The sequence below is a fragment of the Oncorhynchus keta genome, chromosome 18 (genome assembly GCF_023373465.1).
Source record: "Oncorhynchus keta strain PuntledgeMale-10-30-2019 chromosome 18, Oket_V2, whole genome shotgun sequence".
In the NCBI taxonomy this organism is placed as follows: Eukaryota; Metazoa; Chordata; class Actinopteri; order Salmoniformes; family Salmonidae; genus Oncorhynchus; species Oncorhynchus keta.
The window spans coordinates 30,261,867-30,276,819 of record NC_068438.1 but is presented as its reverse complement, the minus strand read 5'-3'; the positions used below and the strand labels follow the sequence as shown (position 1 = coordinate 30,276,819).

The window sequence follows — 14,953 nt, the reverse complement described above, 5'->3', positions numbered from 1 at the left end:
GTGTTCTCTCCTCCTCAGGTTTCGTGGTGGGCCAGTGTGGGCTGTATCAGGCCATAGCCATGTTCTTAGTGGCCTACTTCATCATCAGTATGACCGTGCTGTCTGTGTGTGCCATCTCAACCAATGGAGCCCTGGACGCAGGAGGGGCCTACTGTATCCTCCTCAGCAACACACACACACACACACACACACACACACACACACACACACGGATGAATATGATAGTCAGATGTATAGACATATTATTTCAGGGGATGTATGAATGCCTTTCTCACACCACCCCATATACTTTACACACACTCCACCTCAGTGTTCTTTCTATTTCATTAATGTAGCATTGCATTCGTTCAGGTATCGGTGTGTGTGTGCCATTGAATGGCTGGTATTGCTTTCATTTTTATCTGTAAGACACATTGTGAGAGGTGGGTGTATGTCTGTGCCTATTCTTTCAGTGCCTTCACTACACTTTAGTGTGCACATACAAACACACACTCTCTCTCACACACACATTGACCCAGCCTTAACTCCCTCCTCCCCTAGACATGATAAGTCGTGCATTGGGGCCAGAGTTTGGGGGCAGTCTAGGTGTTATGTTCTTCCTGGCTAATGTGTGTAGCAGTGCCCTCTATATACTGGGTCTGGTTGAGGCCATAGTAGCAACTTTTGGGCTTCCAGAAGGTATACAGCCATACTCTCTCCCTTTTCCTGCTTTGTTTGAAGGTCAATGTTTTTTGGGATAGATCTTGTCCTGGAGGCAGAGCTGTGCGATTTCCACAAGATGGGCCAGCGGTCAAGTCAAGATTGGCTATATATTGTAAAAATTTATGAAATTAATTAAAGGTTAGGCATAATGTTGGAAGTGTGGTGTGGTTTAAAATCAAATTTTATTACTTTTTGGCTGTGACAGCTAGTGACTGCCCTGCAGAGCTGCCTCCAGTACATGAGCCATCCCAATAAATGCTGGCCTGCGCTATGTTTACATTGACAGACTAGTTTTCTAGTATTTTTGTATTTGATCTAAAACTAATCTGATTTCACAATGGCTACTAATGCATTGCATGCCCATGTTAATGCTCATTGAATTAAACTGAATACATTTAAATCAAACTGAATTGGATTCCCACCCTTTGTGACCTTTCATGGTCTGTTTCAGCTTTCACCCTTTCACCCTCATTCCTTCACTCTCTCATTAGCCCCCTACACCTTTTAACCTACTCACCACCATCCGTTCCTTCCCACTCCAGATGGGGTGAGCCCAGCGGGTTCCCTCCAGGTGTTGCCAGCTGGGTATTGGTGGTCGTTGCTCTATGCCACCGGCATCCTCCTACTCTGCCTGCTTGTGTGTCTGGTGGGGGCAGAGATCTATGCCAAGGCCTCCTTCATCATCTTCCTGGTGGTCATGATGGTGCTGGCCAGCGTCTTTATCAGCTTCTTCGCCATGCGCCCGCGTACCATCCTCCTGCCTGCCGCCCTGCCTGTCCACAACAAAACAGGGCCACAGCCACCCAACATGGCCAACTTTACCGGCTTTAAACTGGACACACTGCTGGGCAACCTGGATGGTGAGTAAGGGGTGTGTGTGTGCTACTCCCCAACATACACGTGTGTGTGCTTAATGCACTGTATGTGTCATTCTAAATAGAATTTAGCTTGATTTAAGGCTGCAATATATCACTTTTTGGGCGCCACTACCAAATTCACATTGAAAGCTCTATAACACACATTTCTTTCTCCTTGAAAGCAAATCTAAAAAGCAGTAGATCTGATCTGTGCGCTATGCTTCCTGTTCTTGAGTTTGGTTTTTGCATCTTTTACATTTGGTTTTGTGCACCAGCTTCAAACAGCTGAAAATACAATATTTTTGGTTAAGGAAAATCTATTTCACAGCTGTTTAAATTTGTACAAAATTCTCGACACTTCTTGCTTGTTTTCTCACATAAATTGAAATAAGGCTAACTATTACAATTTTAGAAACCAGGAAATGGTGGAGCATTTTATGCATAATGCATCTTTAAGGAATGAATATAGCAAATAATTATTAAGGTGAGCGACGTCTCATGTCAGTTATGCATACTTTATGGTGGCACAATTTACTGGTTTATCACACACACACCATTTATAGACTTAGCCTCTTGATTTACTGAATGTTTACATGGGTTGCTGGCAGTGAAAAAGTAAATGGATTATTTAGTTGTAATTAGTGGGTCTCTTAAATATCCTTTGGCTCCCCATTTCCACCGTAACGTACCAACCTGACTACTGAGCTGAAGGATTTATATTCAGGCAGGGTGGAAATCAACCTTTGCCTTCGAAGACCTTGTTGTCAACAAAATCACACATTGACACACTTCACACTTTGTTTGCCACTGTAAAGCTTTCCCTCCAATAACAAGGAAGTAGGTTAGAAGTCAATAGCTTCATACAGTTGAAGTCAGAAATGTATATACACCTTAGCCAAATACCTTTAAACTCAAAAATACCCTGTCCTCCGGTCAGTTAGGAACACCACTTTTTATTTTAAGAATGTGAAATGTCAGAATAACAGTAGAATGATTTCATTTCAGCTTTTATTTCTTTCATCACATTCCCAGTGGACCAGAAGTTTACATGAACTCAATTAGTATTTGGTAACATTGCCTTTTAAATTGTTTAACTTGGGTCAAACGTTTTGGGGAGCCTTCCACAAGCTTCCCACAATAAGTTGGGTGAATGTTGGCCCATTTCTCCTGACAGAGCTGGTGTAACTGAGTCAGGCTTGTAGGCCCCCTAGCTCGCACAAGCTTTTTCAGTTCTGCCCACACATTTTCTATGGGATTGAGGTCAGGGCTTTGTGATGGCCACTCCAATACCTTTACTTTGTTGTCCTTAAGCCATTTTGCCACAACTTTGGAAGTATGCTTTCATTTTCCATTTGGAAGACCCATTTGTGACCAAGCTTTAACTTCCTGACTGATGTCTTGAGATGTTGCTTCAATATATCAATATAATTTTCCTCCTCTTCATGATGCCATCTATTTTGTGAAGTGCACCAGTCCCTCCTGCAGCAAAGCACCCCCACAACATGATGCTGTCACCCCAGTGCTTCACGGTTCGGATGGTGTTCTTCGGCTTGCAAGCCTCCCCCTTTTTCCTCCAAACATAACAATGGTCATTATGGCCAAACAGTTCTATTTTTGTTTCATCAGACCAGAGGACATTTCTCCAAAAAGTATGATATTTGTCCCCATGTGCAGTTGCAAACCGTAGTCTGGCTTTTTTTAATGGCAGTTTTGGAACAGTGACTTCTTCCTTGCTGAGCTGCCTTTTCAGGTTATGTTGATATAGGACTCGTTTTACTGTGGATATAGATACTTTTGTACCTGTTTCCTCCAGCATCTTCACAAGGTCTTTTGCTGTTGTTCTGGGATTGATTTTCAGTTTTCGCACCAAAGTACATTCATCTCTAGGAAACAGAACGCATCTCCTTCCTGAGTAGTATGACGGCTGCGTGGTCCCATGGTGTTTATACTTGCTTGCTATTGTTGTACAGATGAATGTGGTACCTTCAGGCATTTGGAAATTGCTCCCAAGGATGAACCAGACTTGTGGAGGTCTACAATTTATTTATTTTTTTCTCTGAGGTCTTGGCTGATTTTCCTTTGATTTTTCCCATGATGTCAAGCAAAGAGGCACTGAGTTTGAAGGTAGGCCTTGAAATACATCCACAGGTACACCTCCAATTGACTCAAATTATGTCAATTAGCCTACCAGAAGCTTCTAAAACCATGACATAATTTTCTGGAATTTTCTAAACTGTTTAAAGGCAGTCTATTTAGTGTATTTAAACTTCTGACCCACTGGAATTGTGACACAATGAATTATAAGTTAAATAATCTGTCTGTAAACAATTGTTGGAAAAATGACCTGTGTCATGCACAATGTAAGATCTCCTAAACGACTTTCAAAACTAGTTTGTTAACAAGAAATTTGTGGAGTGGTAAAACAACGAGTTTTAATGACTCCAACCTAAATGTATGTAAACTTCTGACTTCAACTGTAACAAGCTATATCTGAACTTGACATGGCAAGATGAAGCATTGCTGTCCTTTTTGAATTCTAAGTCTTCCTTAAAGCCAAGAGGCATGTATGTTAATCAATTCCATTTTTGTTGTTCATTATCTGAATTTGGGGAGGATTTGAACATGAAGCTGATTGAATTTATATCTAACCCTCCCCTAGCTGACTATGCTGTGGACTACACAACAGGAACCATGATGTCCTTTGCCACGGTGTTTGCGGTCATGTTTAACGGTTGCACAGGCATCATGGCCGGATCCAACATGTCAGGTAATAAATAGTTTTTTGATCAAAGGAGTCTGTCAGGAATGTGTTGTGTCTAACCTGGTGTTGTGCTGTGTCCCAGGTGACCTAAAGAACCCTAGCTACTCTATCCCTCGAGGAACCATCACAGCTGTCATCTTCACCTTCATCATCTACAACCTCCTCAGTCTGATGGTGGCCTGCTCCTGTGACCGGTCAGTCACACACGCACACGCTAGTTTGGGCGTAATCTATGTAGATAACTAACCACACCTGTAACATGTATGTTCACATACAGATATAGGCACACACAAACATTTGCACTCAATGAAAGACACACATACTCGCATTTACAATTCTATCTCTCTCCGACACACTTTTTACTCACTCCCTCTCCCGTCTCTAGCTCAGTGCCAGTGTGCAGTATTGATGTGGCACTAACACAAGTGTTGCCAAAGTGCTAAAGTGACATAAAAGGCCCTTTAAAGATGCATTGGAAATCAATACAGCCATCAATTATACTCCTCCCTGTCCTCCCATCTGCCTGTTTCGCCCTCTCCCCCTCAGTAGATCAGACATTGGCAGATAGAAAGGGAATTGAAATATGCTGACTCATTGACTGTGTTCACATGCCCACCAAAATCCCATTATTATTCGGGATACTCAAGTATTGTTTTTGAGTTGACGCATATTAACATCATATCCCATTTATAATAACCCGAAAAAGCTTGTATCGCGGTTATGAGAAACCCGGATAGGATGCCTGGGAAATGCTGATCTTAGATGGGATACTGTGGCATGTATGCCAGCAGCATACCACCCTGCATACCACTGCTGGCTTGCTTCTGAAGGTAAGCAGGGTTGGTCCTGGTCAGTCCCTGGATGGGAGACCAGATGCTGCTGGAAGTGGTGTTGGAGGGCCTGTCGGAGGCACTCTTTCCTCTGGTCTTAAAAAATATCCCAATGGCACCCTACACAGGGCAGTGATTGGGGCGTCTTTCAGATGGGACGTTAAACGGGTGTCCTGACTCTCTGAGGTCATTAATGATCCCATGGCACTTATCTTAGGGGTAGGGGTGTTAACCCCGGTGTCCTGGCTAAATTCCCAATCTGGCCCACAAGCCATCACGGTCACCTAATAATCCCCAGTTTACAATTGGCTCATTCATCCCCCTCCTCTCCCCTGTAACTATTCCCCAGTTCGTGGCGGTAAATGACAACGTGTTCTCAGTCAATTTAGCTGGTAAAATAACCGATAAATAAACAACAAACATCTCATCTAGTTTACTGTTTTTGCAGTCTGCACAGGGTCAGTATTGAATATCATGGTGTTGATGTTTTCATCTGATTATCAAACAAATCACTTAATGTTTTTTTTTACAGTAGGCTTTACCTGCGCATTCCCATCCACCATAAATTATGGAATTATTTTGCCGATACACCGTAGCCTACTGGACCGTATAGCCTAGTGGCTTCGGCTACTTCCACCCCTAATTTAGATACATTTCTGCTTATAATTTACAGCATTTGGTAGGCCGTTTATCAACTATAATTAGATACATGCAGCTTCTCACTAAAGTAGTGCTAACCAGAATGTCTTACATCCAATAGAATGAATGAAAATAGTAATGTTGTTAACACTGGTAAAGTTCTCTGTTTGGTTAGGGACCGTGGAGGAAACTCCACAACAGTGAAAAGATTATCCCTGTGCAAAATGTCCAAATGTCATCTGTTTGGCCAGTTAAGGAAATGAAAAGCCTTTCTGATAAAACTTCAATTTGCCTTGGGTGCATATTATATGTGGTAGGAATACTGTCTGCTTACGTTAGTGTAAAATATATAAGTTACATGTGCCTTTGCATTTTCTGGAGATGCTGAAAGACCAACATCCTTTTTCTCCACTCCTGTTCCCGAGACACAAATGTAACCCATGTTATCTCATTTTAAGCCTACTACAAGAAATGGTTAATTCTGTAGGAGTTCGTGTGAGGTTAGGTCTATAGTCAGTGTCCAGATTTCTGTTACTTTTCCATTTAACCCATATGAACCTAAATGAGGAATATTCCCTTCATTCATGGATATAGGATACTCGTGAGCGGGATATCAAAGGTGCATGTAAACATCTTATCCTGAATAAGACCTTAAGCAGGATATGAGCTACTATGTGGAATACTTTGCACATGTAAACGTGGTCGTTGATGGATAATGTAGTCGTTGATCAGACACACTGGATCATGAAATCATAGGTGGTTGATTTCTACACAATCTAGATCATGAGAAGTGGCATTCAGGACCGGTCAGTACCTCTCTCGCATGCACACATACATTCTTTTTTTACACTGAGGAAATTGAGTCCATTTCAATCCATACTTCAGGATATGAACAAAGGATAACAAGAAATGCATTTCCTCCTTCGGTGTGTTCAGTTGTTATCTAGCTGTGTCCTTATCTGCTGTTGGTTTAGTGTTGCTTTATTGCTGTTGGACAGGGCCCGGCATGCAGTGGAGTGTGACGTTATTGGTCTTAGATAGTCGGACTGAATGGAGGAAATGTACAGGGTTTATGAATGATACTGCCTCCAAGGTCCTTTTATGGTACTTGATGGTGTGTCAACCATATCTAAACCTTATCCTGAACTGTCTTAGTAGTTACTGTACATGTGAAAACACACTGACTGCTCCTCCAGTTGTACATAGAGTACAGTGACCTGTGGAAGAGTACAGTGACCTGTGGAAGAGTACAGTGACCTGTGGAAGAGATAATGATAACTTGGCCAGGGGTAAAGTCACCATTTCATCATGCATGTTACTGGAATCATAACCTTGTTATTTGTGGCCATGAAATTCCACATTGATCGTAGCCTAATTTACTTAAAAGGCATGTATGACATTCTTGACTAGAGGTAAACTCTCATAAATGCCCATTTACATTATGAAACAGTTACACCCTTGTCACAAGGTAGGTCACAGGTTGTCTTTCAACAATAGGCCACATTTCCTTTAGTTGAAAGTTACAATTGTTTGTCAGTTGTAAGGCTGCAGAAAAAGGGGCCAGAGTTTTTTCAAGTCACTATTCAGAAAAACTCCTGGCGCTAGTCACGGATTGTTACATCTGTCACCAAACTAAAGAGAACTTTCTGCACTTTTAAAGTCTGTCACCAGTGTGTCATTAAGAGACAGACTAAATGGATTACTCAGATTACATAGGGAGAATGTGCATTAAAGCCATCAGTCAACGTCACGTCAAAGTGACATTACTAAATGCCAAACACTGGACCCCCCTTCACCACGGGCACTCTCTGCATTGCTATAGCAACAAAGCCTCGTTGAAGGGAAAGCAGTTGAATGTCTATCATGGTCTGGGTAAGTGATTTTCACTGGGGGGGAACAAATAGAAGCTTTTTGAGTTGGATGTTATTCCCCCTTTTTTTTGGTCAAAAAAAGTAACTTGGTAGCAGTACCCAGAAGTATCCAACAGATGGAGGTCACACCATCTCACGTGAGGAGCTCCCTTTGTATTTCACTCGGACATTGAGGGCTTTCTTAGGTAGCGTTTACACAGGCAGCGGAATAGTGTTTTTTTTTTTTTTTTTTTTTTTCCACTAATTGATATTTTGACCAATCACATTATTGGGTTTTCACATCAAATTAGATTTTTTCCGAGCTGATCTGGTTGGTCGAAAAATATCAGTTTTGGGCTACCTGTTTGGATACAACCTTACAAATAGAGAAATGGTGTAACCTTTGAATAAAGCCAAAGTAAATTGGTCCCCTCTTCAGCTAGTTACTCTGCATTCTTGGTAAAAGGCACTGTGTTCACTTAACATAAATGTCAGGGAGATTTAAGAATGGCTGTTCAGATCTACAATAGTGCTGCCTTTTGGGAGAATGACATCTGATGCATACCTGAATAGGTTACAGGTGTACAGTTATAGTGTGTATGTGTTCTGGGAAGGTGCATAGGAGCCCAATGTAAAAGATGATGATGGTTCTGTCCAGCTATGAGAAGTATATTAACCCAGTGTGACAGGGTAGGGAGTGGTGACAGATCCCCCAACATACAGTAAGCTTAGAGTGAGTGTGTCTGTATCTTGTTTAGGGACTGAGACCTGAATGATCTGTGTGTATTTTACAGTCTGTCTCTTTCTTTGGGGTGTGTGTGTGCGCATTTGTTCTCTGGATGACTAACTACAGAGTGTGGTTGTATCTTTATCTTCCCTCTATGGATGAGTGACATTGGAGTGTGTGTATATGCAGGTGTGGTGCATGTGTGTATCTCTGGTTGTGTGTGTGTACACCTCTGTGTATTGTGCATCAGTGACCTGTTGGCTAATCCCATCCTGCTATAGAAGCTTATGTATTTATTACTGGCTGAATAATTATATTAATTTAAATCTGCCTCCCTCTTTTGTTCTGCTATCTTCAACATGCAGCCTGGTGTGTGTGTGTGGAAGCTGTGCAGTCCCACAAGGTTCTCCATCTCTTAGCTTTTTCTTCTGTTTTTCATCCCCCCCATGTGGCTTTTATTTGCGTGAGAGAATGTGGTACTGTTTTTCACTCCTTCCTGTTCTCCCTTGAGCATCTTGTCTCCTCCCTAGCTTCCCCTGGGGCTGTTTAATTCTCTCTCATGTCCCCCCCACACTCGCTGGCTCGTAGTGCTAGTCTCTTGTCCAGACATTGAGGCAACAAGTCCAACATTCTCAGTCTGTCTGCCCTCCTCTGCTTTCATCTCATACTTCTGTTCCCTTGCAATCACCCCACTGCAGAGTGCCTGTCCTTGGCTCTCTCTGTCCATCCATCCATTATTTGCTTGCTATCTCTCCACCACAGATCTCTCTCGTTGTCGGTCTCTGTCCGTCTCTGATCTCTCTCTGTATCTTTCTCGTTTCCCCCTCTGTCCCTGCCAACACACAGGGATAGAGATTGAGAAGACAATGAGGAGGTTCATGTTATGTTGCCCATGACCTCTGGAAGAGGTAGCTGCTACATAAGCAACAGCTAATGGAGATCCTAATAAGGAAATAAAAAAACAACCATAAAAATAGTATAAGGAATGAGAATGTAGCAGAACAATAGGTAATATGAGAAAAGGGGTATAGTAGAGACAGTCTGGGGTAGAGTGAATGCGAGAGAGTAGCAGAGGGAGGGAGGGGTGGAGAGATCTACAGGCCTTGTTAGCTGTTGATCCCATTTAATACTCCTCAGCCTGTCTCTCTCTCTGTCTGTTGCTCTCTCTCTGCCTCCCTCCCCCTGTAAGTTGGTTTTGAAGCTTATTGAAAAGAAATGGCAAAATAATATTAACGTATGAATAAACAAATGAGATGATCAACAAATGAGGTGTGGAATGAGAATGAACATCCAGTCTCTCCAGGCTCTCATTTAGCTGCACTCCCCTCCTAAAATAATGTTTTCCTTCTGTCAGGTGCTTTACTTCGTTCTGATCTTTATTTCCATGGCAGAGCTCATTCCAGCTTCATGATCTGATCAATAATCTTTATTATGGGATGGAGTGAACACCAGGACGCACACTCAAAAACAACTATATACACGGCTGTTTATACAAATGCATAGCCTTCACAGACATGTCAATAAAAAAATCACAAAGTACAAAAATGTGCATGAACACACACACGCACACATTATGTCCTCTGCTCTCCCTCTCTGCGTGACTCGCGTTCTGTCCTCTGCTCTCCCTCTGCGTGACTCGCGTTCTGTCCTCTGCTCTCCCTCTGCGTGACTCGCGTTCTGTCCTCTGCTCTCCCTCTCTGCGTGACTCGCGTTCTGTCCTCTGCTCTCCCTCTCTGCGTGACTCGCGTTCTGTCCTCTGCTCTCCCTCTCTGCGTGACTCTCGTTCTGTCCTCTGCTCTCCCTCTCTGCGTGACTCTCGTTCTGTCCTCTGCTCTCCCTCTCTGCGTGACTCGCGTTCTGTCCTCTGCTCTCCCTCTCTGCGTCGCGTTCTGTCTCTGCTCTCGCGTTCTGTCCTCTGCTCTCCCTCTCTGCGTGACTCGCGTTCTGTCCTCTGCTCTCCCTCTCTGCGTGACTCGCGTGACTCTCCCTCTCTGCGTGACTCTGTCCTCTGCTCTCCCTCTCTGCGTGACTCTCTGTCCTCTGCTCTCCCTCTCTGACTCACCTTCTGTCCTCTCGCTCTCCGTTCTCTCCCTCTGCTCTCTGCTCTCCCTCCCTCTGCCTGGCTCACGTTCTCTCCCTCTGCTCTGCTGGCTCCCTCTCTGCCTCCCTCTCTGCCTGGCTCGTTCTCTCCTCTGCTCTCCTCTCTGCCTGGCTCTCCCTCTGCTCTGCCTGGCTCACGTTCTCTCCTCTGCTCTCCCGCTCTGCCTGGCTCACGTTCTCTCCTCTGCTCTCCCTCTCTGCCTGGCTCACGTTCTCTCCTCTGCTCTCCCGCTCTGCCTGGCTCACGTTCTCTCCTCTGCTCTCCCTCTCTGCCTGGCTCACGTTCTCTCCTCTGCTCTCCCGCTCTGCCTGGCTCACGTTCTCTCCTCTGCTCTCCCTCTCTTGCCTGGCTCTCCCTCTCTGCCTGGCTCACGTTCTCTCCTCTGCTCTCCCTCTCTGCCTGGCTCACGTTCTCTCCTCTGCTCTCCCGCTCTGCCTGGCTCACGTTCTCTCCTCTGCTCTCCCTCTCTGCATGGCTGCCACCTCTTTATGATGGCTTTGTTTTGGATTTCAGGTTTTAAAATGTCAAGCTTGTTCAGATTTATACTGCACTTGCCACACGTCACAGGAATTAATAACCAGGCTATAGCATTGACCAGCTCCATTACGTAAGCTCACGCGTACACACACACACACACACACACACACCAGAGTAACTTTCAATGGTCCAACCAACACACGTGCATAATCAAATGACTTGTTTTCACTACTCTGTGTGTGTGCTGCTGGTGGATGGTAACATTTTAAAGTGAATCATTATTAAGAATGTCAGAGCCTGATTTAAAGCAATGGTTCATAAACGTTTAACTGCGGCACAAACAATAATGCAGACCAACACTTACACACCAAATAACACACACACACAAATCGTATCATTGGCATTTCCTCATTTTCAGACAGAGGGGACAGACAGACAGGGAATGGAGGGAGTAGACAGACAGATGGGTGGAGGGAAGGAGTAGGGGATGGTTTCATATGAATGTATATCATCTGATTTCTCTCTCATCCTTTCTCAGTATTCTCCTCCAGAGGGACTACAGTTTCCTGCGGGACATTAATGTGTGGAACCCGTTGGTGACCGTTGGTGTGTACTCCTCCACCATGTCTGCTGCCATGAGTAACCTGATAGGGGCCTCTCGCATCCTCTTCGCCCTGGCACGGGACGACCTGTTTGGTGGGTAGACTTGTGTCCTCCTCTTTCTCACGATCCACCTCACCCTTATTATTTCTCTTTATAGCTTCTTCTCTCTCCCTTCTCACTGGTGTTGTGTGTGGATATGGGGGATGAATAGCAGTATTAAGCAGGTTTCCCCTGTAGAGTGGGCAACTGGAGCAGGACAGATGAACTAGACTGAACCATGCTGACAGTGGCTCAGGATCACTAGCAATGCCTTTCAGGGGTTAAACATATATTTTAGCTTATGGGTTTTGTTTTTTACCTTGTGACTGTATGGTTAAAGGTGTTTAACTTAAAGTTCTCATCGTGTGTGTCATTCATGGTGCAACCTGCTTGCCACTGTCCTACACCCACTGGGTAATGGATCCCCTAATATAGTGTAACACACATTTCTTCATCTCACCCAGTTTTAAAATATCTGCTTTGTCTTTGCGCTTCACCTTCCCTTTTTCTCCCCTTCTCTTTTCTTTTCCTCCCTCTCTCCATCCCCTTCTCTTTTCCTCCCTCTCTCTATCCTCTTTTCTCTTCCTCCCTCTCTCTATCCTCTTTTCTCTTCCTCCCTCTCTCTATCCTCTTTTCTCTTCCTCCCTCTCTCTATCCTCTTTTCTCTTCCTCCCTCTCTCTATCCTCTTTTCTCTTCCTCCCTCTCTCTATCCTCTTTTCTCTTCCTCCCTCTCTCATCCTCTTTTCTCTTCCTCCCTCTCTCTTTCCCTTTTCTTTTCCTCCCTCTCTCATTCCCTTTTCTTTTCCTCCCTCTCTCATTCCCTTTTCTTCTCCTCCCTCTCTCATTCCCTTTTCTTCTCCTCCCTCTCTCATTCCCTTTTCCTCCCTCTCTCTCCCTTTTCCTCCCTCTCTCATTCCTTTTCCTCCCTTCTCTTCCCTTTTCCTCCCTCTCTCATTCCCTTTTCCTCCCTCTCTCATTCCCTTTTCCTCCCTCTTCTCTCCCTCTCTCTATTCCTCTTTCTCTTCCCTTCCTCCCTCTCTCATTCCTTTTCTTTTCTCTTTCCTCCCCCTCCCTCTCATTCTCTTTTCTTCTTCCTCCCTTTTCTTCCCCTCCCTCTCTCATTCTCTTTTCTTCCCTCCCTCTTCATTCTCCCTCCCTCTCATTCTCTTTTTCTTCCTCTCCTCTTCCCTCATTCTCTTTTCTTCCCCTCCCTCTCTCATTCTCTTTTCTTCCCTCCTCTCTCATTCTCTCTTCATTCCCTTCCCCTCCCTCTTTTCTCTCTTCCCCTCCCTCTCATTCCCTTCCCCTTTCTCATTCTCTTTTCTTCCCTCCCTCTCTCATTCTCTTTTCTTTTCTTCATTCTCTTTTCTTCCCCTCCCTCTCATTCTCTTTTCTTCCCTCCCTCTTCATTCCTTCTTCCCTCCCTCTCATTCCTTTTCTTCCCCTCCCTCTTCATTCCTCCCCCTCTCTCATTCCCTTTTCTTCTCCTCCCTCTCTCATTCCCTTTTCTTCTCCTCCCTCTCTCATTCCCTTTCTTTCTCTCATTCCCCCCTCCCTCTCTCATTCCCTTTTCTTCCCCTCCCTCTCTCATTCCCTTTTCTTCCCCTCCCTCTCTCATTCCCTTTTCTTCCCCTCCCTCTCTCATTCCCTTTTCTTCCCCTCCCTCTCTCCACCCCCTTCTCTTTTCCTCCCTCTCTCCACCCCCTTCTCTTTTCCTCCCTCTTTTCTTGGCTGCATTGATTTGAGTTGAAAGTCTCTAATTTAATTAATTTCATGTATCAACTGAAATGTTGTCCTAAACGTTAATTCCCTCCATCTTACTCCTTCTCCTCCCTCTTGCTCTCACATACAGTTGAATTCGGAAGTTTACATACACCTTAAACTGAGTTTAAATGTATTTGGTTTTCACAATTCCTGACATTTAATCCTAGTAAAAATTCCCTGTCTTAGGTCAGTTAGGATCACCACTTTGTTTTAAGAATGTGAAATATCAGAATAATAGAAGTGATTTATTTCAGCTTTGATTTCTTTCATCACATTCCCAGTGGGTCAAAAGTTTACATACACTCAATTAGTATTTGGAAGCATTGCCTTTTAAATTGTTTAACTTGGGTCAAACGTTTCGGGTAGCCTTCCACAAGGTTCCGACAATAAGCTGGGTGAATTTTGGCCCATTCCTCCTGGTGTAACTGAGTCAGGTTTGTAGGCCTCCTTGCTCGCACACATTTTCTATAGGCTTGAAGTCAGGGCTTTGTGATGGCCACTCCAATACCTTGACTTTGTTGTCGTTAAGCCATTTTACCACAACTTTGGAAGTATGCTTGGGGTCATTGTCCATTTTTGAAAGAGCCATTTGCGACCAAGCTTTAACTTCCTGACTGATGTCCTGAGATGTTGCTTCAATATATCCGCATAATTTTCCTGCCTCATGATACCACCTGTTTTGTAAAGTGCACCAGTCCCTCCTGCAGCAAAGCACCCCCACAACATGATGCTGCCACTCCCGTGCTTCACAGTTTGGATGGTGTACTTCGGCTTGCAAGCTTCCCCCTTTTTCCTCCAAACATAACGATGGTCATTATGGCCAAACAGTCCTATTTTTGTTTCATCAGACCAGAGGACATTTCTCCAAAAAGTACAATCTTTGTCCCCATGTCCTCTCTGTAGTCTGGCTTTTTTATGGCAGTTTTGGAGCAGTGGCTTCTTCCTTGCTGAGCGGCCTTTCAGGTTATGTCGATATAGGACTCGTTTTTACTGTAGATATAGATACTTTTGTACCCGTTTCCTCCAGCATCTTCACACGGTCCTTTGCTGATATTTTGGGATTGATTTTCACTTTTCGAACCAAAGTACGTTAATCTCTAGGAGACAGAACACGTTTCCTTCCTGATCTTGGTGGTATGAAGGCTGCGTGGTCCCATGGTGTTTATACTTGCGTACTATTATTTGTACGGGTGAACGTGGTACCTTTCAGGCAGTTGGAAATGTATTTTGATATTTCCATGATTTCAAGAAAAAAGGCAGAGTTTGAAGGTAGGCCTTGAAATACATCCACAGGTACATCTCCAATTGACTCAAATAATGTCAATTAGCCTATCAGAAGCTTCTAAAGCCATGACATCATTTTCTGGAATGTTCCAAGCTGTTTAAAGGCACAGTCAACTTAGTGTATTTAAACTTCTGACCCACTGGAATTGTAACACAGTGAATTATAAGTGAAATAATCTCTCTGTAAACAATTGTTGGAAAAATGACTTGTGTCATGCACAAAGTAGATGTCCTAACCTACTTGCCAAAACTATAGTTTGTTAAAAAGAAATTTGTGGAGTGGTTGAAAAACTAGTTTTAATGACTCCAACCTAAGTA

The 14,953-nt window shown here is 43.9% G+C and overlaps 1 protein-coding gene across 1 annotated transcript in view; it reads left to right on the top strand.

Annotated features, from left to right (window-relative positions):
- LOC118373519 (solute carrier family 12 member 9-like) overlaps nucleotides 1-14,953 on the top strand; it is a 64,538-nt gene that overhangs the window by 14,318 nt on the left and 35,267 nt on the right. Inside the window, exons 2-7 of the mRNA XM_035759669.2 lie at nucleotides 19-153; nucleotides 541-678; nucleotides 1,245-1,562; nucleotides 4,219-4,326; nucleotides 4,403-4,514; nucleotides 11,483-11,640. Of these exons, the coding sequence (XP_035615562.1) occupies nucleotides 19-153; nucleotides 541-678; nucleotides 1,245-1,562; nucleotides 4,219-4,326; nucleotides 4,403-4,514; nucleotides 11,483-11,640 (969 nt within the window). The remainder of the gene's footprint in view (nucleotides 1-18; nucleotides 154-540; nucleotides 679-1,244; nucleotides 1,563-4,218; nucleotides 4,327-4,402; nucleotides 4,515-11,482; nucleotides 11,641-14,953) is intronic.